The sequence below is a fragment of the Peromyscus californicus genome, unplaced genomic scaffold (assembly GCF_007827085.1).
Source record: "Peromyscus californicus insignis strain IS unplaced genomic scaffold, ASM782708v3 Scaffold_5__1_contigs__length_169319896, whole genome shotgun sequence".
Classification (NCBI taxonomy): domain Eukaryota; kingdom Metazoa; phylum Chordata; class Mammalia; order Rodentia; family Cricetidae; genus Peromyscus; species Peromyscus californicus.
This window is the reverse complement of record NW_026294573.1, coordinates 155,334,755-155,359,881: the sequence shown is the minus strand read 5'-3', so window position 1 is coordinate 155,359,881 and position 25,127 is coordinate 155,334,755. Positions and strand designations below refer to the sequence as shown.

Genomic DNA, 25,127 nt, shown 5'->3' with positions numbered 1-25,127 from the left:
CAGTATACATAAATGACCCCAAAAATTCTACCAGGGAACTTCTACAGCTGATAAACTCCTTCAGTAAGGTGGCAGGACATAAGATTAATTCAAAAAAATCAGTAGCCTTCCTATATGCAAATGATAAACAGGCTGAGAAAGAAATCAGAGAAACATCACCCTTTACAATAGCCACAAATAACATAAAATACCTTGGGGTAACCCTAACTAAGCAAGTGAAAGACCTGTATGATAAGAACTTTAAGTCTCTGAAGAAAGAAATCGAAGAAGATATCAGAAAATGGAAAGATCTCCCATGCTCATGGATAGGTAGAATTAACATAGTAAAAATGGCAATCTTACCAAAAGCAATCTACAGATTCAAAGCAATCCCCATCAAAATCCCAATACAATTCTTCACAGACTTGGAAAAAACAATACTTAACTTTATATGGAAAAACAAAAAACCTAGGATAGCTAAATAAATAGCTGTATAATAAAGCAACCTCTGGAGGCATCACAATCCCTGACCTGAAGCTCTAATATAGAACTATAGTAATAAAAACAGCTTGGTACTGGCATAAAAACTGACACATGGACCAATGGAATCAAATTGAAGATCCTAACATTAATCCACAAACCTATGAACATATGATTTTCGACAAAGAAGCCAAAACAGTACCATGGAAAAAAGAAAGCATCTTCAACAAATGGTGCTGGCATAACTAGATGTCAGCATGTAGAAGATTGCACATAGATCCCTATCTGTCACCATGCACAAAACTCAAGTTCAAGTGGATAAAAGATCTCAACATAAATCCAGCTACACTGAACTTGATAGAACAGAAAGTAGGAAGTAGTCTTGAATGCATTGGCACAGGAGACCACTTCCTAAATATAACACCAGTAGCACAGACACTGAGAGCAACAATTAATAAATGGGACCTCCTAAAACTGAGAAGCTTTTATAGGGCAAAGGACATGGTCAATAAGACAAAATGACAGCCTACAGAATGGGAAAAGATCTTCACCAACCCCACATCTGACAGTGGGCTGATCTCCAAAATATATAAAGAACTCAAAAAGCTAGACTTCAAAATACTGAACAATCCAATTAAAAAATGGGCTACAGAGCTTAACAGAGAATTCTCAACAGAAGAATCTCAAATGGCTGAAAGACATTTAAGGAATTGCTCAACATCCTTAGTCATCAGGGAAATGTAAATCAAAACAACTCTAAGATTCCATCTTACACCTGTCAGAATGGCTAAGATCAAAAACACTGAAGACAGCTTAAGTTGGAAAGGATGTGGAGCAAGGGGAACACTCCTCCACTGTTGGTGGGAATGCAAACTTTTACAGCCACTCTGGAAATCAGTATGGTGGTTTCTCAGAAAATTGAGAATAAGTATTCCTCAAGACCCAGCTATACCACTCTTGGGCATATACCCAAGGAATGCTCAATCTTACCACAGGGACACATGATCAACTATGTCCATATCAGCATTATTCATAATAGCAAGAGCCTAGAAACAACCTAGATGCCCCTCAACTGAAGAATGGATAAAGAAAATGTGGCACATATACACAATGGAGTACTACTCAGCAGAGAAAAACAATGACATGAGGTTTGCAGGCAAAAGATTGGATCTAGAAAAAAAAATCATCCTGAGTGAGGTAACTCAGACTCAGAAGGACAAACATAGTATGTTCTCACTCATAAGTGGATACTAGATGTGAGGGTAGGGATGGCCAGACTGCAACCCACAGCTCCAGGGAAGGCTAGCTAACAGGGAAAGACCCTAGGAAGGATACATGAATGGCCCAGCAAAGGAGAAGTGGATGAGATCTACATGAACAGACTGGGAGTGAAGGGGAGTGGGGGGGTGAAGAGTGGGGGATGAGAATGTAGGGAAATGGGAGGGTTGAGCTGGAACAGGGAAAGAGTGGGAGGGCAGGGAGGGAGATACCATGATATATGAGGACATTATAGGAACATCAACTGCAAATAGGAAGAGGCAGGGTGCCGGGGAGACTTTCAGGAATCCACAAGGATGACCCCACCTGGGAGTGCTGGCAGTGATCCAGTGGGTACCTGGACTGGTCTACTCTGGTGACAAGTCTAGTGAATACCCTAACTGCCATCACAGAGTCTTTGTCCAGTGCTAATGGAGGCAGATGCAGAGATCCACAGCCAGGCACCAGGCTGAGCTCCGGGAATCCAATCGATAAGAGAGAGGAGAGATTCTGCAGGCGGGGGACGATGAGATCATGATGGGAAGACATGCAGAGATGACCAGCCACACTGGTGGAAGCCCATGAATTGTAGACTAGTGGCTGTGGAGCCCTCATGGGACTGGATTAGGCCCTCTGGATATGGAAGACAGTTGTTTGGCTTGAACTGTTCAGGGGGCACCCAGGCAGGGGGATGGGTATCCATCCCTGGTGCATGGGCAGGCTTTTGGGAATCCGGTGCCTGTGGTTTGATGCCTTGTGCAGCAATGGTGCATTGGGGGGGGGGGGCTTGGACATGCCTAGGCTCAGTGTGCTGGGCTCTGCTGACTCCCCATGGGAGACGTTGATTTGGGGGATGTGGGGGTGTGGGGTGGCTTGGAAGGGAGTGCTGGGGGTGGGAGGAGGGAGGAGATGGGATCTGTGGGTGGTATGTAGAGTGAGTAGAAAATTTCTTAATAAGGAAAAATGAGAAAAAAAAAAGAACCAACCAAGTCAGGCAGTGGTGTCACATGCCTTTAATCCCAGCATTTGGGAGGCAGAAGCAGGTGGATCTCTGTGAGTTTGAGGCTAGCATGGTCTACAGAATGAGATCCAGGACAGGCACCAAAACTACACAGAGAAATCATGTCTCAAAAAAATAAACAAACAAACAAACAAAAAAAGAAGCAACCAAAGGGAATTTAAAATCCTGAGCTTATAGCTATGATATTAGAGTGTTTAGTACTCTGCTATTAAAAATTTATAGGTTAGTGTTAAATTATTGGCATCATATAGCTAGAGAGAAAAAGGAATCTGGAGCATGATTTATTTTTCCTATTATTATCAATTAGGCTTCCTATCTTCATCTGAGAGAAACGTTAAGGCATTTGTTTCCTTTAATTATCTCAGTATCATTTCAACATCCAAGAGACACACATGATTGATTGCTGAGGGCAGTCAACAATAATAAACTGTTAGATTGCAGTCTGTTTTTCAGAATCCAGTCCCTTTTAAGTCCAGGTGAGTGAATACCTCTAGAGTGTTACTGTTACCTACCCTATGGGTATGTTTGATAGTACTTATGCCTCCAGCTCTATGGCCGAAGGTGGTCGTTTAACAGTCAGCTGAGTAGTTAATTAGAAATTTGAATATATTGTTAGAGACACAGAGGGAAACTGATAAAGTAGACTGTGATCAGTAGAAACAAGAGAACACATGGGGTAATCAGGAAGAAAAATATATGGGGTTCCCAATCCAGTGGGGGTGGTTACAGTTGTCGGATGAAAATAAAGCCTCATTTTTCCAGAGCCTGGTAGTCAAAGATGGGTAGGTCATATACTATTTTATAGTCACTTGATTCATTTCCTTGAATTATGGGAACTACTACCCTTTTGGTTTATTACAGTGAGGCACATATCTAATATTGAATTTCTAGGTAATTATGTTTTGGCTTATAATATACTCATTTGCACATTAAACGTATTAGTTCCTTTCATTTCAACTGTAACTACTCTAGAAATCTTTTATCATCATTCACATTATTATTATTATTATTATTATTACTATTTATTTTATAAGAATTCTCATTTGTGTAAAAAACTTGTTAATATTTAGTTTGTTATATTCATAGTCTAATTTATTTTCACTTAAAATTTTATGGATCAGTGAGAAGGATGCAGCTGTGACCCAGGGTGTGAATGAGGTGAGGGACACATACAAAGCTGGGGTCCTGTTGTCTGGACACTCTGCAGTACAGCAGACCTGGGCTTGTAGATGCATCTTTGCCCTCAAACGGAATATGCTATTTTTTTAATTAGAATTACCCTCAATCTTATTTTTCCCCTAGATACAAGAGGTAGTCCTTCTTCCTTGGAGCAAACATTATTTTTATTTTTACAAGCACTTTTCAAATTTTCACTTTTACATTTTTTAATGACTTCCTCAAGATGCATGTACTTTAATTCATTGTGTTCATGCTTTATTTCCTTCACTCTCTTGGTAGCAGACTCCTTTGGATATAGGGTCTTGCTGTTATATTTCTTCCTTAGCTTTTTTTTCTGTAGATATTTTCTGAATATGAGAAGTTGGAATGTTTTCAAAATGACTCTACCCTTACATATTACAGTATATGGAAGAAGAAAAAGGAGCAACTATTTAATAATTAGCTAAATATCTTCATAAATGCCCTGCTACCCACACCATCACTAGCTTTGATAAGAAGTGAAGCCAATTTACTTTCATTTAGTGTAGGAGAAAAACATGAACCCACTTACTTAGTATTGATAACAGTGTTGACTATAATAAGCACATCTTACTTGTTAAATCTTCAAACAAATGAGTACTTGACTTTTAACATCACAAAGGATGACTTGTGTAAAAGATATTACTTTGCATTACCTAAAAATGTGGAGCCCCAACAGTACATTTAAGGCTTTTTTCCATTTATCAATAAATATCTAGTAGTCAAGCCTAAGTTACTGAAAACTTAAACACCATTAAAAAGCAAAACAAACTGCTAAATTTGACTTTATATTATATACTTTGTAGTTTATAGTTATATGATATAATGTGTAGTGTACATTAACAAATCATAAATTATAAAAAATTAAAAATCAATCTGCTTCTTCTAAGAGGAAAAAAAGACAGTAGCAAATATTTGGGGGAATGATTGAGGGAAAAAGCCACAGAAAACTACTACATAAAAAGCTTTTAGAAGCCAGGTGGTGGTGGCACACACCTTTAATCCTAGCACTTGGGAGGCAGAGGCAGGGGGATCTCTGTGAGTTCAAAGCCAGCCTGGTCTCCAAAGTGAGTTCCAGGAAAGGCACAAAGCTATACAGAGAAACCCTGTTTTGAAAAACCAAAAAAAAAAAAAAAAAAAAAAAAAGCTTTTAAAAAAGTAGATGACAATGGAGGCATTGATGGAATAGAAAAAAAAAACAAATTGAAGAATAGCTCAGATTATGACAAAATCATGCATACATGTAGTCTATCCACATTGAGTCATGTTCTAACATGCTGTAATGTCCATATGAGATAATGAACAAGGTATCTGATGGTCATTACTAGTTTTCCTCAGTACAATAAAATAAGAAAAATGATATGGTATACGTCCTTAAATCATTAAGTGAATCTGTTCTCTGCAGAAAGAGACATATCTTGAAAACAGAACTTTGTGACTGATTGGGGTTTGGAAGCAGGACTGGAGTCTAGGTCTTCCCTACTTTAGTGTTTCAATACAATTTACCAGCTGCTATTACTAGAATGGAGATAAGAGCAGACAGCTGCTGTGGGATATCATTCTGTATGCTATGAATATGTTTTGCTCAATTTGGTTGATAAATAAAATGCTGATTGGCCAGTAGCCAGGCAGGAAGTATAGGCAGAGGAAGAGCTGAGTCAGAAGTCTCCAACAGACACAGAGGAAGCAAGATGACAAGGCAGAACTGAGAAAAGGGACCAAGTCACATGGCTAAACATAAATAAGAATTATGGGTTAAATTAAGTGTAAGAGCTAGTCAGTAAAAAGCCTGAGCTAATGGCCAAGCAGTTATAATTAATATAAGCCTCTGTGTGCTTACTGGGAAGATGCAAGTGGGAGAGATTTGTACCCGACCACCGGCCGGCCAGGACACAGGAAAACTTCCAACTACAGACAGCTCTGTCAATAGTCAGCCAAAACACAGGGAATGGTGAAGGACATTTTTAGTTTGTAATATGAAATTTAGGTACACAGAAGGCTGGGAACACAGAACTGCATGGACAGCTAAGAAGGACATTTAAAAGCATGTGGATTCAAGAAGATAAATATTCATAAATATGATTAGGTTTAAAAATGCAAGCTTACACAGACTTGTGAAATATTTAAGGAGAATATCAGAGGCAGAAAAGCCTGAGGATTAAATTGCCTGGTGATATAGGGCTTTCCATTAGAATCACATGCTGTTGTTAAAGTTACATGATTCCTATCTTTGAATTGCTCAGACCATGGCCCTTTCATGTACTAGACTTAAGCACATGTCTAAGATTGGATTTCCTCGTCATTACATTTGGCTAATGATGTTATTTGCATAGAAAATATATTAGTTCCTTTCTCTCAACTGCAAATCCTGTAGCGTTCTTCATCATTATTTTTCTGTATTATTATTATACAAGAAGTCTCTTTATTTATCTTAAAGGCATATTTGTTATAGTCTAATTTTTTTTTCCATTTAAGCATGAGATGGTAAGTGGGAAGGGTCCTGGGTCTTGGGAAGTGTGGGACATGTGTAAGGTTGAAGTCCTATTGTCTAGATGTTCTATGCAACATGACTGACAAGAGCTCAAAAATGTATCTCCCCCACCCCCAAACAAAATACATTGCTTTCAGAATTAGAGGGAATTACCCTTGGCTGTTTTCTTTCCTTAGGGATATGAGGTAATTCCTTCTTCAAACAAATATCACATATATTTCAAATATTTTATGAAATGCTTATTTTAAATCTTCCTTCATGAGTTCCTTTAGAGGCATATAGTGGGAATCACTCTGCCTGTCCACAATTTCCTCATCAGTTTTCACCAAGGGCTTTCCTGAATGTGTAGGGGCACTGTCATTGTCACCTTCATATTTTTAAAATTTTTTTCTTGTTCCAGAGCTGTTATCTTCAGGAGGGAAGGTAGAGGGTTAATTTGGATGATTTCCCAACAGAAGCTCTTCATCTTTAGGTGCTTGTTTTCAAAATTATTTTATCTTTACAAGTCACAAGGTATTGACCAAAGAAAGTAATAAGTTCTTAATATTCAACAGTTAAATGTCTTCATATATGTTCAGTTTGTCTCAAATCACTAGGCTATCTTTAAGAACTAAAGATAGCCTTCTCCTAGAATGAATGAGTCCATGACCTTAACTGTGTCAGTGTTGTTTGGAATAAACTTATGTGATGATATGTCACTTATCCAAAAACTGGAATTATATGAGATTTAACATGAAAAAACAATTTCTAAATATTTGACTTTGCCTACTTGTTTTCTCAGAGAACTTGAAATATTGCTCCCTAGGAGCATTTGTTAAACAATAATTTTCTTCCTAAAATTAATGATTATTATATCTCAAATTGATGTCTATCTTAACTACACATACAAATGGAAGAAAATGTTTTTCTACAATGATCATGTAGCATGTTTACTTTATTATAATAAATTTAGGTTAACTATTTTTTAAATTTTAGCATGTTTATATGTTTTTTCTCATGAAAAACTTCTCAAGGGGGAAAATCATACATTATTTTTAATAGTATATATTAGATTGAGTTGAGATCACAGACAGTAGAACAGAGCTATTTATTGTGTCAAACAGCTACAGATGCACAATGATATGAATTCAGCTGCTTCTAAGAGAGAAGAGGCAGTTGATAATAAAGCTTTGGGAACAATAATTGATAAATAAAGCCATATAAACCTATTACACAGGGAGGCATAATTAAATTAACCAACAGTCGATACTAAAACTGTCAGAAAGCAAATGTGTACCGCAAAAATAGCTCAATGTCAGTGTAAAGCATTTTTAAAAGGGCAGGGAGGAGAGACAAATAAAACTCTCTGTCCAAAGTATAGCAAGCAGCAGGTATGAAAAACAGAATTTTATTTCAAACTACATGCTGTATCCGTGTTGTGCATGTTAATGGGCTATCCATGCTGCATCAAGTTCTAATGCAGTACACTCTCCTCTTGTGACAGTAAAATAAGTAAACAGAGTGAAACACTAACTTCAAAGGTTCCATTCTGGAATTGAGATTCTCTCTCTAAGCATTGGGGTTGATCCAGGAACCTGTTCTGTGTTAACTAAGAAAAGTTAAAATCAGAGTTGTCAGTTGATAATTTGAGGGATGACTAGAGCCCAGAACTTTGCCAACTTCAGTGTTTCTGTGCTATGACAGCAAACAAGTTCCAGAGAATGGTAAGTATGTTGCCTGAAATTAAGACACCTAGAAGGCTTAATACACAGGACTCTATCCATTCATTGGGAGGAAGAGATGTCTGCACTTGGAAAAAGAAAATGATTTAAGAAGATAAACATTTATAAAGTATGCTAAACCTGTAATTAAAAATGTAAATATATACAGAAGTCTGAAACATATAATATGAAACAAGAGAGAAGAAATAGCTTGGAATTCTCTATTGCAATTTCACAGTCTGTCTATATCTGTTGAAATACAGTGTAGTTTTATTTTAGTCATTTGATTGAGGTCTTATAACTATGTAAAATTTCAAATATGAAATATTTGAAAATATGCAAAATATGTCTTTTCTTAGACGTCAGCATGCATTTATTAACATAATTTCTAATTCTGCTTTTGTTTATACACTTACCACTTGCATATCTAAACAGGTCTTTTTTTTTTTTTTTTTTTTTGTTTTTTTGAGACAGGGTTTCTTTGTGTAGTTTTGGTGCCTGTCCTGGATCTCACTCTGTTGAACAGGTTGGCCTCAAACTCACAGAAATCCGCTTGGCTCTGCCTCCCGAGTGCTGGGTGGGATTAAAAGTGTGTGCCACCACTGCCCTGCCTATAATAGTTGACTGTCAACTGTACCTACTCTATGTTTTTTTTTTTTATTATTCTTTATTTTATGTACTATTAAAGAATTGGCTCATTTGTGTTGACAGCATGTGCACTTCCTGATTTACTGTTTCCATAGTTCATTCACACTGGAACCTCAGAGGATACTGGCCACTAGATTCTTGGGAAGGAGAACATGAGGGGCCAGGACATGATCAATGTTGGGCCCCTGATAGGGAACTATCTGCATCACTGAAGACTCAGGCACATAGATGCATCTTTCCCCTGTCAATCAAACACAGTTATATCCAGTGAAAGACCTACCTGTACATCTACAGTTCCTTTAGAGGTACCAGGTAGTGGGTCTTATTTTGACAAATGATAATTTTGGAATTTTTAATCTGTTCATAAATCATCTATTTTAAGTACCTTCTGAAGAGGTCCTTCAGCTGTAGGTACTACAGATTCCAGGGCTCCTGGTGTGCCTTTTTACAGCTTTTTCATCCAAGCCACCTGCTCCGTACATATCTGCCTTAATTTTTGTGTAGTCCCCTAATTTCCTGTCAGGGACCAAACATGGACCATAGAAAAGTATTAGCTAGGCCAGAGGACAAGCCCCTGCCCTAAACCAGATCCCCCCAAAGATAAAGAACAGGTCAGGCAGGTCAGGTAGCATAGCAACAGAACAATGGGCCCTGACCAATGACCTTACCACCTAGCCTCACGACTTGCACGTAGTCCTTCACCTGCATGTCCCCCTTCACCTGCATGTACGGCACATCTTGCACCCCTTCCCTCCTTCCTGCCTCCTCCCTCTCCCATGCTATATAAGCCTTGCTGAGGAGAATAAAATTTGCAGCTTGATCAGAAAACACTGTCTTGCTGTCTTCTTTCGAGTCTCCCCCATCCCTCTCATTCTCTCCCGCAGGTGGGTCACCCCCGTTGACACCCCGCTGGCTGGGGCAATTTCCTTTATATCCTTTCTGGGGAGTTTCCTCATCCAACCTAAAGAGGTTAGATACACACATGAAAACAGAGACAACAGATAATCCCTCATCAACACATACCAAAGAAAGGAAACACACAACACTATCACCAAAAAATAACAAGGAATTAACAATCACCAGTCATTAATATCCAATAATATTAATGGTCTCAATTTGCCTATTAAAAGACACAAGATAACAGAGTGGATATGCAAACAGGATCCATCCTTCTGCTGCATACAAGAAACACACTTCAACTTCAAAGACAAACACTACCTCAGAGTAAAAGGCTGGGAAAAGAGTTTCCAATCAAATGAACTTAAGAAGCAAGCTGGGGTAGCTATCCCAATATCAAATAAAATAGACTTCAAACTAAAATCAATTGGAAGAGATTGGGAAGGATATTACATATTCATCATAGGAAAAATCCACCAAGGTGAAGTCTCAATTCTGAACACTTATGCCCCAAATACCAGGGTACCCACATTTGTAAAAGAAACATTACTAAAGCTTAAATTGCACATCAAATCCTACAGACTACTAGTGGGAGACTTCAACATCCCACTCTCAACAATGGACAGGTCTGCCAGACAGAAACTTAACAGAGAAATAAGGGAACTAACAGATATTATGACTCAAATGAACTTAATAGATATCTACAGAACACCCTAACACAAAAGAATATACCGTCTTCTCAGCACCCCATGGAACCTTCTCTTAAATCAACCACATGCTTGGTCAAAAAGCAAATCTCAACAGATGCAAAAAAAATTGTAATGACCTCCTGTATTTTAATCAGACCACCATGGCTTAAAGTTAGATTTCAACAACAACAAAAATTACAGAAAGCCTACAATCTCATGGAAACCAAATAATGCTCAACTGAATCACCAATGGTTCAAGAAAGAAATAAAAAAATTAAAGATTTCCTAGAATTCAATGAAAATGAACATACAACAAACCCAGACTTATGGGACTCTATGAAAGCAGTGCTAAGAGGAAAATTCATAGCACTAAATGCCTACATACAGAGGATAGAGAAATCTCACACTAGTAACTCAACAGCACACCTGAAAGCTCTAGAACAAAAAGAAGCAGACTTACCCAGAGGAATAGATGCCAGAAAATAATCAAGTTGAGGGCTGAAATCAATGAAATTGAAACAAAGAGAACAATACAGAGAATCAATGAAACAAAAGAGTTGGTTCCTTGAGAAAATCAACAAGATAGACAAGCCCTTATCCAAGTTAACCAAAAGGCAAGGAGAGAGAGCACCAAATTAAAAAAAATCAGAAATGAAAAGGGAGACATAACAACAGACAATGAGGAAATCCAGAGAATCATCAGGTCATACTTCAAAAACTGTACTCCACAAAATTAGAAAATCTGAAAGAAATGGATAATTTTCTGGATAGGTACCACATATTAAAGTTAAACCAAGACCAGATAAACTATTTAAATAGATCAATAACCCCTAAGGAAATAGAAATAGTCATTAAAAATCTCCCAACCAAAAAAAGCCCAGGACCAGATGGTTTCAGCACAGGATTCTATCAGATTTTCAAAGAAAAGCTAATACTAATACTCTTCAAGTTGTTCCACACAATAGAAACAGAAGAAACATTACCAACCACTTTTTATGAGGCTACAGTTACCCTGATACCCAAACCACACAAAGATGCAACAAAGAAAGAGAATTACAGACCAATCTCTCTCATGAACATTGATGCAAAAATACTCAATAAAATACTGGCTAACCAAATCCAGGAACACATCAAAAAAATTATCTACCATGACCAAGTAGGCTTCATCCCAGGAATGCAAGGATGGTTCAATATACAAAAATCGCCGGGCGGTGGTGGCGCACGCCTTTAATCCCAGCACTCGGGAGGCAGAGCCAGGCGGATCTCTGTGAGTTCGAGGCCAGCCTGGGCTACCAAGTGAGTTCCAGGAGAGGCGCAAAGCTACACAGAGAAACCCTGTCTCGAAAAAACCAAAAAAAAAAAAAAAAAAAAAAAAAAAAAAAAAAATATACAAAAATCTGTCAATGTAATACACCATATCAACAAACTGAAAGAAAAAATTCACATGATCATCTCATTAGATGCTGAAAAAAACCACTGACAAAATCCAATAGCCCTTCATGATAAAAGTCCGAGCATGATCAGGAATACAAGGAACATACATAAACAGAAAAAAGGTAATTTACAGCAAGCTGACAGCCAACATCAAATTGAATGAAGAGAAACACAAAGAGATTCCACTAAAATCAGGAACAAGACAAGGCTGTCCACTCTCCCCATATTTACTCAATTAAGTACTTGAAGTTCTAGCTAGAGCAATAAGACAACAAAAGGAGATCAAGGGGAGAGAAATTGGAAAGGAAGAAGTCAAACTTTCACTATTTGCAGACGATATGATAGTATACACAAATGACCCCAAAAATTTTACCATCAGAGAAACATCACCCTTTACAATAGCCACAAATAACATAAAATACCTTGGGGTAATTCTAGGAAAGTGAAAAACCTGTATGATAAGAACTTTAAGTCTCCAAAGAAAGAATGAAAGAAGATATCAGAAAATGGAAAGATCCCCCATGATTATACATAGGTAGAATTAACAGTAAAAACGGCAATCTTACCAAAAGCAATCTACAGATTCAATGCAATCTCCATCAAAATCCCAATACAATTCTTCACAGACCTGAAAGAACAACACTTAACTTCATATGGAAAAGCAAAAAACCCAGCATAGCTAAAACAATCATGTATAATAAAGTCACCTCTAGAGGCATTACCACCCCTGACCTCAAGCTCTACTACAGAGCTATAGTAATAAAAACAGCTTGGAACTGGCATAAAACTGACATGTGGACCAATGGAATTGAATTGAAGACCCTGGCATTAATTCACACACCTCTGAACACCCGATTTTTGACAAAAAAGCCAAAACTGTAAAATGGAAAAAAGAAAGCACCTTCATGCCAGGCGGTGGTGGAAAAAAGCCTTTAATCCCAACACTCGGGAGGCAGAGCCAGTCAGATCTCTGTGAGTTCAAGGCTAGCCTGGTCTACAGAGTGAGATCCAGGACAGGCACCAAAACTACACAGAGAAACCCTGTCTTGAAAAAAAAAGCATCTTCAACAAACAGTGCTGGCATAACTGCATGTCAACATGTAGAAGAATGCAAATACATCCATATCTTTCACCATGCAAAAACTCAAGTTTAAGTGGATCAAAGACTTCAAAATAAATTCAGTTACACTGAACTTGATAGAAGAGAAAGTAGGAAGTAGTCTTGAATGCATTGGTACCAGAGACTACTTCCTAAATATAACACCAGTAGCACAGACAACTTCTAAAATTTTGTATGCAGTCTTATATTCAAGAATTAACATGTAATTCAAACTTCCTTAACATAAATTACTACAAAACATTTTGAAAACACTGCAATTGTTATTACAGTGTACAACAAAGCAGATTATTAAGTTCAGAAACTTAGAGAGGGAGAGTAGATGACATTTCCTGTGAGACTGTGTTTGTAAAAAGATCTTTGCATCTTTTGTTTTGTTTTTCAGGTTTTTTGTTTTTGTTTTTGTTTTTCGAGACAGGGTTTCTGTGTGTAGTTTTGGTACCTGTCCTGGATCTCACTCAGTAGACCAGGCTGGCCTCAAACTCACAGAGATCTGGCGGGCTCTGCCTACCCCACCCCCGACCCCCGGCCCCCACCCCCCGACCCCACCCCCACCCCCACCCCCCCACCCCGAGTGCTGGGATTAAAGGCATGCACCACCACCGCCCCACTCAATCTTTGAATTTTATCAATATGACTGCCTCCATATGATCTGAACAAAGATGACAGCAAGACATGAAGGAGAGAAGCTCTTGGGGCCTCAACTGTATATAAAGAACTATGGGCAAGTGGGGGGTGCTGAGAAGGGGAGAAACTGTCTTCCCTGGAAAAAGCCTCCCCCAATGCTTTAGCTAATGCCAACGATTAGCCCTGAGATTATATAAACACGTAACATCATACTGATTGTGCAGGTTGCATTAACATATATAGGGATGTGTGTCTATATAACAAAGAAAAAGAGGCTATGAATTTTAGAGCATGGCGGGATCTATGGGAAGAGCTGGAGTTTGGGGGAGAAAGGGAAGGGAAGTAATGATGTAGTTAGGTTATTTCAGAAAATATTAAGGAAAGAGTACAAATTGGATCTTTTGCAAACCAGTGTTCATGTGTGCCTCATAAAAGGGAAACCTTCTGCATGGATACTGATCAATGGCATGGCTCAAAACACACTGGATTCAGTTCTGTATGGGTAACTGAAAATCCAGATTATTGAAGAAATCTCTGGAATTTTTATGGTGAATTCAGTTTAATTAAGCAACTATGTGTATGCACTCTGGGCCACATGTCTCTTTTGGTGACTTAATTTTGAAATAGTGTGTACAACGTAAATATATGCATGTGAAATTTTTTCTTGTTTTAATATCCAGTTTTCTCAATAAAGCTCCAAGATGAGGCTAGGGTGATGGCTTAATGGATGTCTTGGTTTTCTTTCTGTTATTGTGACAAAACAATATGACCAAAATCATCATGAGAGAAAAGAAATTATTTGACTTCTATACCCTGGGTCACAATTCATTACGGGAAATCAAGACAGAAACTGAAAGGTAGGAATTCAAGAAGGAGCCATGGAGACTTAGCTGCTTGCTGGTTTGCTCCTTATGGCTTTCTCAACCTGTTTTCAGGTACAACCCAGGACTGTCTGCCCAGGGGTAGCACTGTCCTTCCTGAACTGGGCCCTCACACATCAATCATTAAGCAAGAAAATGCTCCACATTCTTGCCTACAAGCTAGCTGAGGGAGACATTTTCTCAGCTGAAGTTCCTCTTCAACGTCAAGGTGTTATTTACTTGGATGGAGAAAACAGGTAATAGAGCAGGATGATATGCAGGCAGGAATCAGGCGATGGTATAAACTAGTGTCTACAGTTTGTTAGCTGAAATCTGAGGCACCCGGAAAACTTAGAAAAGACAACTGAGTCAATATGCACATAGTGAAAGGTGGACTTACTTGTAAAAGGTGCATCTGGTTTGAAGAAGGTAGACACATGTCAAATTCAATAAACGTATACTTTTAAAATGCAAATTTATACAAATTCTGGAATATTTAAGTAAAAGCAAGGGAGGAACATGCCAGAGTATTCAGTTATTCCAGGAGTTAAGTCTCCAGTGGGAAAACATGTAGTCATGTTTATTTCAGTCACGTGACCCTGGAAGGCTGGGTGCCTTTGATTTCCTGTACTTTGTCCGGTGTCTACTGGCTAATCTCCAGTTCCTTCTGACATGCTTTGTTGTGTTATCACTTGCAGAGCCACCATGTTGGTTATTTTCCTGTCAGCTGTACTGACTCCTGGGTCTATATTTTTACTATTCTTTACTCAGAATTATTGCATTAATTTACTTTATGTTGTTAAAAACATGTTTGCTTTTGAGTTTGTAACCCTCAGAATGTAGTTCATTTTTTTTTTTTGCATAAACCTTAGATGATGACTAGCCAGTGTATTCCTGGGACTAGGATCATAGAGGAAACACAAGCTATTTTCATGATTTGGGTTTGCTGATGTTTGGAAAGTATCCACCATACTGCAGAGACAGTCAGTCCAGATGCAACTTTTCCTACACAATCAAATATGCAATTTTTTAGATCAGAGGGAAAAGAATTACCTTTAGGTGTGCTCTACCTTTAGGCTTATTGGGAACTGGGACTTTGTTAGGACAGACGTTACTTTCAGACTTTTCATACATTTTATATATTTTCTTCTTTAAATCTTGCTGAGAAGTTTGTTAAAAGAATACATACTGGAATGCACTCAGGTGGCCCCCTCGTTCTCCTCACTCTTTTTTGCAGAGAGATGCTCTGATTGTGTGGATGTATATTTTATTTACATTATAAATGTGTATTTATATTACATTTATCACATTTATTTCTTACTTCTTGTTTTTGGGACATTTTCCACTGATGAGAAGATGGAAGATTAATATGATATGTTTCAGTCTCAGTGTTCTTTATTTGGGGTGCTTGTGTTTTAAACTGACTGTAACTTTATAAACAAAGTTTATGGACACAGGAGAAAAAGGAAATAATTGGTAATTAAAAGTTAAATGTATCCATATCTGTGCTCAGGCACTAACAAATCACTAGGTTATCATTAAGAGCTGAAATAATTTACATTAGATAAGAGTCTATGACCTCTGCATTGGTGATTCAGTGATATTTACCAGGTACTACTTATTATGATAGAGAAAAATGATAACAGAGCAGAATACTAGCCAGACAAATACCAAGAAACAATAAAGGGCAATGTCTTCAGGTTGTTCCACAATGCCTGAGGTACTCAGAGTACTTGTAAGGCATAAGTCAATAAATACATGAGGAAAAGACAGCTTTAGCTGCAAAATGCATATGTAATAAAATATTACTGTAGACCTGTAGCAATAAAAACAACATGGTGCTGCCATGGAAACAATTATCAGTAGAATAGAATTTGAGGGCCCACATAGAAGCCTATAGCCGATGCTAGTTCAGCCACATATTTTTTTGACAAAGAGGCCAACAACACACCTTGGTGTAAAGGCAGCACCTTCAACAAACGGTCCTGGTAAAACAGGGAAGCTACAAGTAGAAGAAAGAAACTTGATTCTTATGATTTTACCTTGAGTGAAACTTAAATCCATAGGAATCAAGGATCTTAATGCAAGATCTGGTACCCTGAATTTTGTAGAGAAAAGAGTAGAGAATACACTTGAATTTATAGGCACCAGAAAGGATTTTCTGAACATGACCCTGATTGTACAAACACAACGGCCAACAAAAAGCAATGCGAACACATGAAACTTAAAAGCCGCTGTACATCAAATGACACCATAATCGGAGTAAAGAGGCAGCCTACAAAATGTAAAATATCTTTACCAGCTATCTGTGTAGCAGTAGGCTGCTGTCCAGAATGTAAAAAGAACCAACTAACTAAAAAACTAACTTTAACTAACTATCTAGCAAACAAACAAAAATAAATAAACATCAAGAAAAAAGCAACCCAATTAAAAAAAAATAAGGCATTGAACTAAACAAATAGTTCCCAAAAGATGAAAACCAAATTGCCAATAAAGTTTTTTAAATTTTCAATATCCTTATTCATCAGAAAAACACAGACTAAACCTACTTTGAGATTTCATCTCTGCACAGTCAGAATGACTAAGATTCTTCAAATGGCAACAAATGCTGGCATGGATTCGGGGAAAGAGAAACAGGTTTTCACTGCTGGTGGGAGCACAGCTTGGCGTAGCCAACTACAAAAATCAGTGTACATGTTCCTTGTAAACCTAGAAATAAATTTACCACGTGATCCTGCTATATCCACCTCTGGGCATACACCCAATGATTCTATATCCTTTTATAGTGATGCCTGACCATCCATATTCATTGCTGACTTACTCCCATCTCCAGTAAATTGGAAAAGACTTAGATGTGTCCATCAACTGATGAATAGAGAAGAAATACGTAGTGTATTTACACAAAGGGATTTCATTCAGTTGATAAGAAAATTAAGACATAAAATCCACATGTAAATGGATGAAGCCAGGAACAGTCATTACAAGTGACTCACAACTGGTCTTTGCAGAATGCTCAGCCATAAATGAAATACCTATTTCACACTCTCTCCTAAGGCTCAGGCATCACTGCAGAAGATGTGGCAGAAAGACTGTAGGATCTAGAAGTCATGGATAACTACATGTTTTCTGGACAGAACAGGGTAGTTGCACATATGAACTCCACAGAAGTTGCAATAGCATGTGCAAGACCTGTGCGATCTCAAACTAGAGAAAAACGCTGCATGAAGAGGGGAGGTGAACACCTACTGAGGAGGTATTGGCAATAATTGCTGCTAGGAGAAGAAAAGGTAGTTTTCTTTAAAGGTCTATGAAGGCCCTAGTAGGTGGACCATGCTCAAATATGTGGCAACACAAAGGTGACTTGATAGAATTTAGAAAAAAACCTGCAGACACAAAATTAGGTGAGTAGGGAGGGGGATGTAATCTGTGAGGAGCTGTGGGATGACTGTGATCAAAATACATTGTGTGAGTTTCTCAATGAAACGAAAAAAGAAATGCAAATCTAGACAAATTTCTGAAACATTTAAAGTAAAAACAGGACAAAGAAAAATCTGAGAATTCAATTGTGTGTGAGTATGTGTGTGTGTGTGTGTGTGTGTGTGTGTGTGTGTGTGTGTATGATCTTTAACTACAGATATATGGTGTCTTTTTATTGGAATAAAATAAAATAATTTCTTTGAAGTACATAAATGACTGTACTTTGACTTTATTAGATTTAGGAATATGTCTAATACCACATTTACAATTGCTTTGTTTTGGTTCACATACATCAAATATCACTTCATCTGTATCGACTCCCAGTTCCCTCACTACTACTGTTGTGGTTATTAGCATTTATTTTTGTGTCAGTGCTAGGATTCTCATTCGTGTTTAAACCACTGCAGATTTAAGGTGTATTATTTTCAAAGTTTGAATTATTTGCATGTAAAGCTTGGACAATGACTGACAAGAGTATTCCCATGACTAGGAGAACAAGGAGGTGCTAGTGTATATTGAAAGCTGGGTTTTTAGTCTAGAAACTCTCTGCGGTACCTACATTCATCTTTGTTCTCATCCTGAAATAGAGCACTTTTTACATAAGTGGGGACTACTTACCATTGAGTGTGTTCTTTTTCCAACGGTCCTAGGTAGTGGTTCTTCATCAGAAGCATCAGATTCAGAGTTTTCAGTACTGTCTCTCATCCTCTCCTTTACTCTTTTCCTGGCATAATGGCTAAGAAATGAATACTGTGTTGTAGCAAGCTGGGCCCATTTTTTTTTTCATTTGAATCCTCAGAGGGAGGCTGGAAATGGACAGTTGTATATTCACTATCACATTTAGTTTTTTCTTGATCTTGAGTTATTTTCTGCATATAGGAAAGAGAAAATATACATTTGCTTGGTTACACTCTCATTTTGTTTTCATGTGCATGTCTTCAAACCACTTCTTGTCTTTTAATAGTAACCAGATACTGTCACAGAAAAAAAAACCCTTCTAATCATTTAATTATTATATGTCCTCATTACTGCTTAGATACTCAAAATTATTGGTGTACATTAAGAAGTGAAAATGGTCACATCCACACCCACAGCTGCCATCTCAACACCTAAAGACCTACTCTGGACCCTCAGGCTCTGACGTTAGCTGGTGCATTCCTCCCTTAATACCATCTTCCCGCTCGTAGGCATAGCTCCAGGCCATGGCTCACATTGGCTTTGCTGGTGAAAGCCCAGTCTAGCATCTCATATGCCAGCTTTACTGGCCTACCTCTCACCACACAACTCTGGCATTGGTCCTATCTAAGGTAGTCTAGAATATGACATTAGACACACAAACAAAGAAGGAAGTCCACCTGCCCAGAGATTAATGAAATAGAAACAAATAAAACACTAAAAAGAAGCAATGAATGTAAGAGATGGTTATTTAAGAAGATAAATGAACAGAATTTTACCTAACAAACTAAAAGAAGAGATGAACAGGAAATCATTATAAGAGACACCAAGAAATTCAAAACCTAACATAGGGATGCCTTTCAAAGCCTTTTTTCCGGGGATGGAGAGGTGACTCAGAAGTTAAGAGCACTGGCTGTTCTTCCAGAAGATCTGAGGTTCAATTCCTAGCACCTGCATGGTGGCTCATACCAGTTTATGAATCCAGGCCCTCTTCTGGCCTCCATGGGTACTGAATGAACATGGTACACAGACTCACATATAGGCAAAAGAACAATACACATAAAAACATCTAAGAAATGAAGTGGTCAAAATTATTTAAAAAACCTGTCCTCTATTAACTTGGAAAATCTAAAAGAAATGTACCAATTTCCAGATTCATCCAAACTACCAAAAATAAAACCAAAATGAGATCATCAACCTGAACAGAACAATAACAAATAAGAATTTTGAAAGAGTAACAAAAAGACTTCCGACTAAACAAAATCCAGGCAGAGAAGGATTCACAGCAGAATCTACCACACTTTCAAAAATTTACAGTCAATCCTGTATTATTAAAAATTAATATTCTTTAAATTGTTATTATTACATTAACAATTAAAAATCAGAAGTAGAAGAAGCCATTTCAAATTCCTTTCATGATGCCAATAGTAATAAAATACCAATATCCAGGAAAGATGCACAAAAATAAAACTACAGAAATATAAAAAATAATATAAATACAACCAATAATAATCTTAGATAAGGAGGAATATTTTTATGTACCAATATCAAGCATGCAGAGAAAGACATCATGAGAACATTCCCATTCAAAATAGCTTAAAAAAATATCTAGGAGTAAACCTAACCAAGGATGTCAGAGTCCTTGTCAATGAAAATGGTAAGACACATAAAGGAAAAAAATTGAGGAAAATACTAGAAGTAGCAAATATCTCTCATAGTCATGGATTGGAAGAATTTGATATTGTGAGAAATGACTTTTTTACCAGAAGCAATCTAGAGAGTCAATGAAATTCCAGTGGCATTCTTCATAGAAATAGAGGAAAGAATTTTAATATTAATATAGAAGCATACAAGACCATGAATAGCCAAAATAATCCCAAGTAAAAAAATTCAGTGCTGGGGGTGTCACCCTGTGTGATTTCAAGTTATGTTGCAGAGCCATAGTGATAAAGCCAGAATGGTGCTGGCACAGAAGCAAACTCAGAGAACACTGGAATAGAAAAGAGAATCAGGTTATAAGGCCATGCAACTAAAGCCACGTGCTTTTCAGTGAAGACATCAAAAATGCACATTGGGTATCTTTGTGGATTTCTGTGGGCCTCTCTAGCACTTTGCTTCTTCCTATTCTCATGTGGTCTTTATTTACCATGGTCTCCTATTCCTTGTTCTCCCTCTCTGTTGTTGATCCAGCTGGGATCTCCCGCTCCCCCAAGCTCTCTTTCCCTCAACCCTCGCCTTTCATTACCGCCACTCATGTCCAGGCTGTTCATGTAGATCTCATTCCATTTACAGACTGCTGGCAGTGGTCGAGAGACAGCCCGAACTGACCTACTCTGGTGATGGGATGGCCAAACACCCTAATTGTTGTGCTAGAAACCTCATCCAACTACTGAGGGATCTGGATGCAGAGATCCATGACTAGGCCCCGGGTGGATCTCTGGGAGTCCAATTAGCGAGAATGAGGAGGGTTTATATGAGCGAGAATTGTTGAGACCAAGGTTGGATAAATCACAGGGACAAATAGCCAAATGAATGGAAACACATGAACTATGAACCAATGGCTGAGGGGTCCCCACTGGATCAGGCCCTCTGAATGGATGAGACAGTTGATTGGCTTGATCTGTTTGGGAGGCATCCAGGCAGTGGGACCAGATCTTGTGCTCATTGCATGAGTTGGCTGTTTGAAACCTGGGGCCTATGCAGGATTGTTTGGCTCGGCCTGGGAGGAGGGGACTAGACCTACCTGGACTGAGTCTACCAGGTTGACCTCAGTCTGTGGGGAAGGCTTTGCCCTGGAGGAGATGGGAATGGGGGGGGGGATTGGGGGGAAGGTGAGGGGGACGGGAGGGGGGAGAACAAGGGAATCCGTGGCTGATATGTAGAACTGAATTGTATTGCAAAATAAATTAATTAAAAAAAAATGCACATTGGTGGAAAAGTGGCCCAAAATTTAAGGGCATATGTAACCAACCAGTTTTGAATATGATCTGAGGCCTGTTCCATAGGTGGGAATTCATGGCTGGTAATGTAAACTAGGCCAAAAGCCCTTGGCTTGGGCAGGCACAGGCCCTAGAGAGGAAGTTAATACTGTTGTCTTGCTAACTGGACATAATCTCAAATTGCTTTTTAAATATTAATGCTTATTCACATAGAATAGTAATTTTCAAGTCAGTGGGGAGTATCATGTAGTGTGCTCTTCCTTTGGAGGTACTTCCACAAGGACATTAACATTAACTTCAGTTTTTCCAGAAAGTCCACAAGCTATCTTTGCTGTTTCTTTTTAGATGGGGTTCTCATCCTGTGCATAGATTTGCCCCACCAACATATCCTCACTCCTGTTCTCAGGGGAATGTCCTAGAGGTACAAAATTCTCTATCAAGTAATTTTATTGATGGGTCTGGAGAAACATTCTGCAGATGAGAAAGTAGATTCCTAGTTTTCTTGATTTCAGTCAAACATTCTGTTGTTTCCATTTAGGAGTACTTGTCTTCAAAATGACTTAATCCTTCAGAGTCATGAGGTATGATCAAAGCAAAAGTAGAAACAAATAAGTGTTTAACAGTTAAATATCTCTATATATGTTTTGCAATTCACCTGAGGCTCTCATTTAGAAGTCAGAATAATTATATATATATATATATATATATATATATATATATATACATGTATACATATATATATACACATACATGTATACATTAAGTTTGCAAAACAAAGCGAATTAGATGATTTTTAACATGGAAAAGCAATCCCTGCATTAAAAGATTTTACCCCACTCTATCTGAAATGCTGAAAACTGACTAAAAACACTGAAGACAGTTAGAACTATGAGACAGAAGTAGTTCTATGAACTTAGTAGGAGTCCCTCAGAACATGAAACTACACATTTAAGGCATCTAACCCACTGGCTACCAGTGTCACATTGCTCAACTTTAACCATCTAATTCATGTCTCAAAGTTAATCACCCTTCATATTATCAGGAAATTAAACACATGAATGCAGAGTCTATCCAGGAAAACAAATTGGCCTTGAGTCTAAAGATGTTTCTGAAAATAAAATTCACCTTGAAGTAACCATAGATTACTATAGTTTATGTTTACCAACTGTTCCTATAGACAATTTTAACCTAAAATTTAAAAAAATTTAATTTAGTTCTTTATTGGAAATTTGAGATGAATGTCAAATTCGTTTTTAAACATGAAAATGAAACAAAATAATATATTCAATATTTTCTTGCATTTTTAAGATTGATTTTTTAAAAATGATGTCTGTGGATATGTGTACATGAGTACATGTGCTTATGGAGGCCTGAGGTGTTGCTTTCTCTGAACCTGGAATTCCAGGCAGTTATGAATCAAGTGACAAGGGTGCTGGAAACAGAACTTAGGTCCTCTACAAGAGCAATAAGTGCTCTGACCCTCCGAGCCATAATTCTAGTTCTTTAGAGTCTTAAAGTAACCTAGATACATTCTATAATTCCTTCTTCAGTCTTCAGAGATTGAGGAAAACATGCCTGCCAAACAATAGATCATTCACTCTGACTTACCTAGATATAATTGATTCAGAAGGTTTTTCTGATTTCTTTCTTTCTTTTTTTTTTTTTGTTGTTGTTGTTTTTTGAGATAGGGTTTCTCTGTGTAGCATTGAGCCTTTCCTGGAACTCACTCTGTAGACCAGGCTGGCCTCGAACTCACAGAGATCCACCTGGCTCTGCCTCCCAAGTGCTGGGATTAAAGGTGTGCACCACCACCACCCGGCCTGATTTCTTTTCTTATTAATAGTACTTGAGATATCTCTCCCTGCTAAGTGATCCCTTTTGATGACATATTGTCTTAGGGTTTTATTGCTGTGACAAGAGACCTTAGTCATGGTAACTCCTATAAAGGAAAATATTTAATTGGGGCTGACTGAGAGGTTCAGAGTTTTAGTCCATTACTGTCATGGTAGGAAGCATAGCAGCACTCAGGCTGACATGGTATTGGAGAGGGTAGCTGAGAGTTCTATATTTGAAACCACAGGCAGAAGAAAGGAAAGGAGACACTAGGCCTGGTTTGAGCTTCTTAAACCTCAATGTCCACCCCTAGCAACACACTTAGTATAATAAGGCCACTCAATGAAACAGTGCCATCCCCTATGAATCTATCAGGACAATTTTCACTCAAAACAACCACACATATACTACCTAATGTTAATTTGGACTCTAATTTATATTAGGCTTAAAAGAAAAAACATTTCTTTTTGATTTTTAACCATATTAAAGTCACAGTGAGTAATGGTTTCATTAGGTGTAGTGATTATATCTAATCTGCCCCTTTTCACTCCTAATGTTGAGGTTAGATAATTGAAGGCAATTAATTAGTTGCAGTGGAGATGAGCATTTGGTATAAGTGAGGTCTGCAAAAAAAAAAAGAGCTGTCTCTTTTCCTGCTTTATAATTTTGAGTGTAGTATTAAAACAGAAAAGAGAGCTGTTACTTTTCTAATTGTTTTTTTACAAACATCTAACAGAAATTACTTAATGAAGGAAGGCTCACGATTGTCAGGAATTTCAGTGCAATACAGTGTGGAAGACAAAGGGGGTGACTTGGTCTGTTGCTTCTCATGTTGTGGTATACCAGGAAGCAGACAACTCAGAACTAGTACCAGAAGTGGTGATGACCATTAAGACCCATCACAGGCAACTTTCTTCTGCTAGCTAAGCCATATCCCAAAGTTAAACAATCTTCCAAAACAGTAGCCAAGAGCTCAAATACGGTAATCTCTCTCTCTCTCTCTCTCTCTCTCTCTCTCTCTCTGTGTGTGTGTGTGTGTGTGTGTGTGTGTGTGTGTGTGTGTGTGTGTGTGTGTATTGATGAAATATTTTTACTCAAAGGGTAAATCAGAGAGCCATGAGATGGATAAGTGGATAAAGACAAAAAGACTGACAACCTATTTGATCCCTGAGACTGACATGGTATAAGGAGAAAACTGACTCCCCAAAATTATTGTTTTTAACTCCACACTTCTGCTATGGCACACATGTGCTTTGACTTCCCCCATCCCTCTAACTAAATTGAGACCAGGATGTACTTGTACTCACAGAGACCTACCTGACTGTCTCCTCAGTGCTGGGATTAAAGAAAGGCATGTGCCAACACGCCCAGGCTCCTATTGCTTTTCTTCCTGCCTGTATGTTCACTGCATTTCAATGTGTAAAACAGGCAAGCCGATGATGCCTGGGCTCTAAGAAGTTGGCTAACATCCTGAGACTGGCTACTTATTTTCACTTATGAAATCTTAGCTAATACTATAACCATTGGTATATTAAACATTTGTTCAGGGGGCTACATGGAGCAGCAGTTTAGAAGATTTATTACCATTGCAGAGGACTAGGTTCAATTCACAGCATCCATTTGGTAGCCAACAACCATCTGTAAGTTCAATTTGAGGGGTTCAAATGCCCTCTTTTGACCTTGTGGGCAGCACACACCCATGGTACACAAACAGAATGCAGGAAAAACATCCATATACATAAAATAAATAAATTTAAAGCACACAAACAAGTTGGTTACTTTTCATGTTGACTGTAAATAATCCAG

The 25,127-nt window shown here is 38.0% G+C and overlaps 1 protein-coding gene across 1 annotated transcript in view; it reads right to left on the bottom strand.

Annotated features, from left to right (window-relative positions):
* Nucleotides 1-25,127, bottom strand: part of LOC128097947 (zinc finger protein 431-like) — a 155,508-nt gene that overhangs the window by 44,803 nt on the left and 85,578 nt on the right. The window contains exon 6 of the mRNA XM_052718852.1: nucleotides 18,493-18,743. Coding sequence (XP_052574812.1) covers nucleotides 18,493-18,579 — 87 coding nt within the window. The 5' untranslated portion in view covers nucleotides 18,580-18,743. The remainder of the gene's footprint in view (nucleotides 1-18,492; nucleotides 18,744-25,127) is intronic.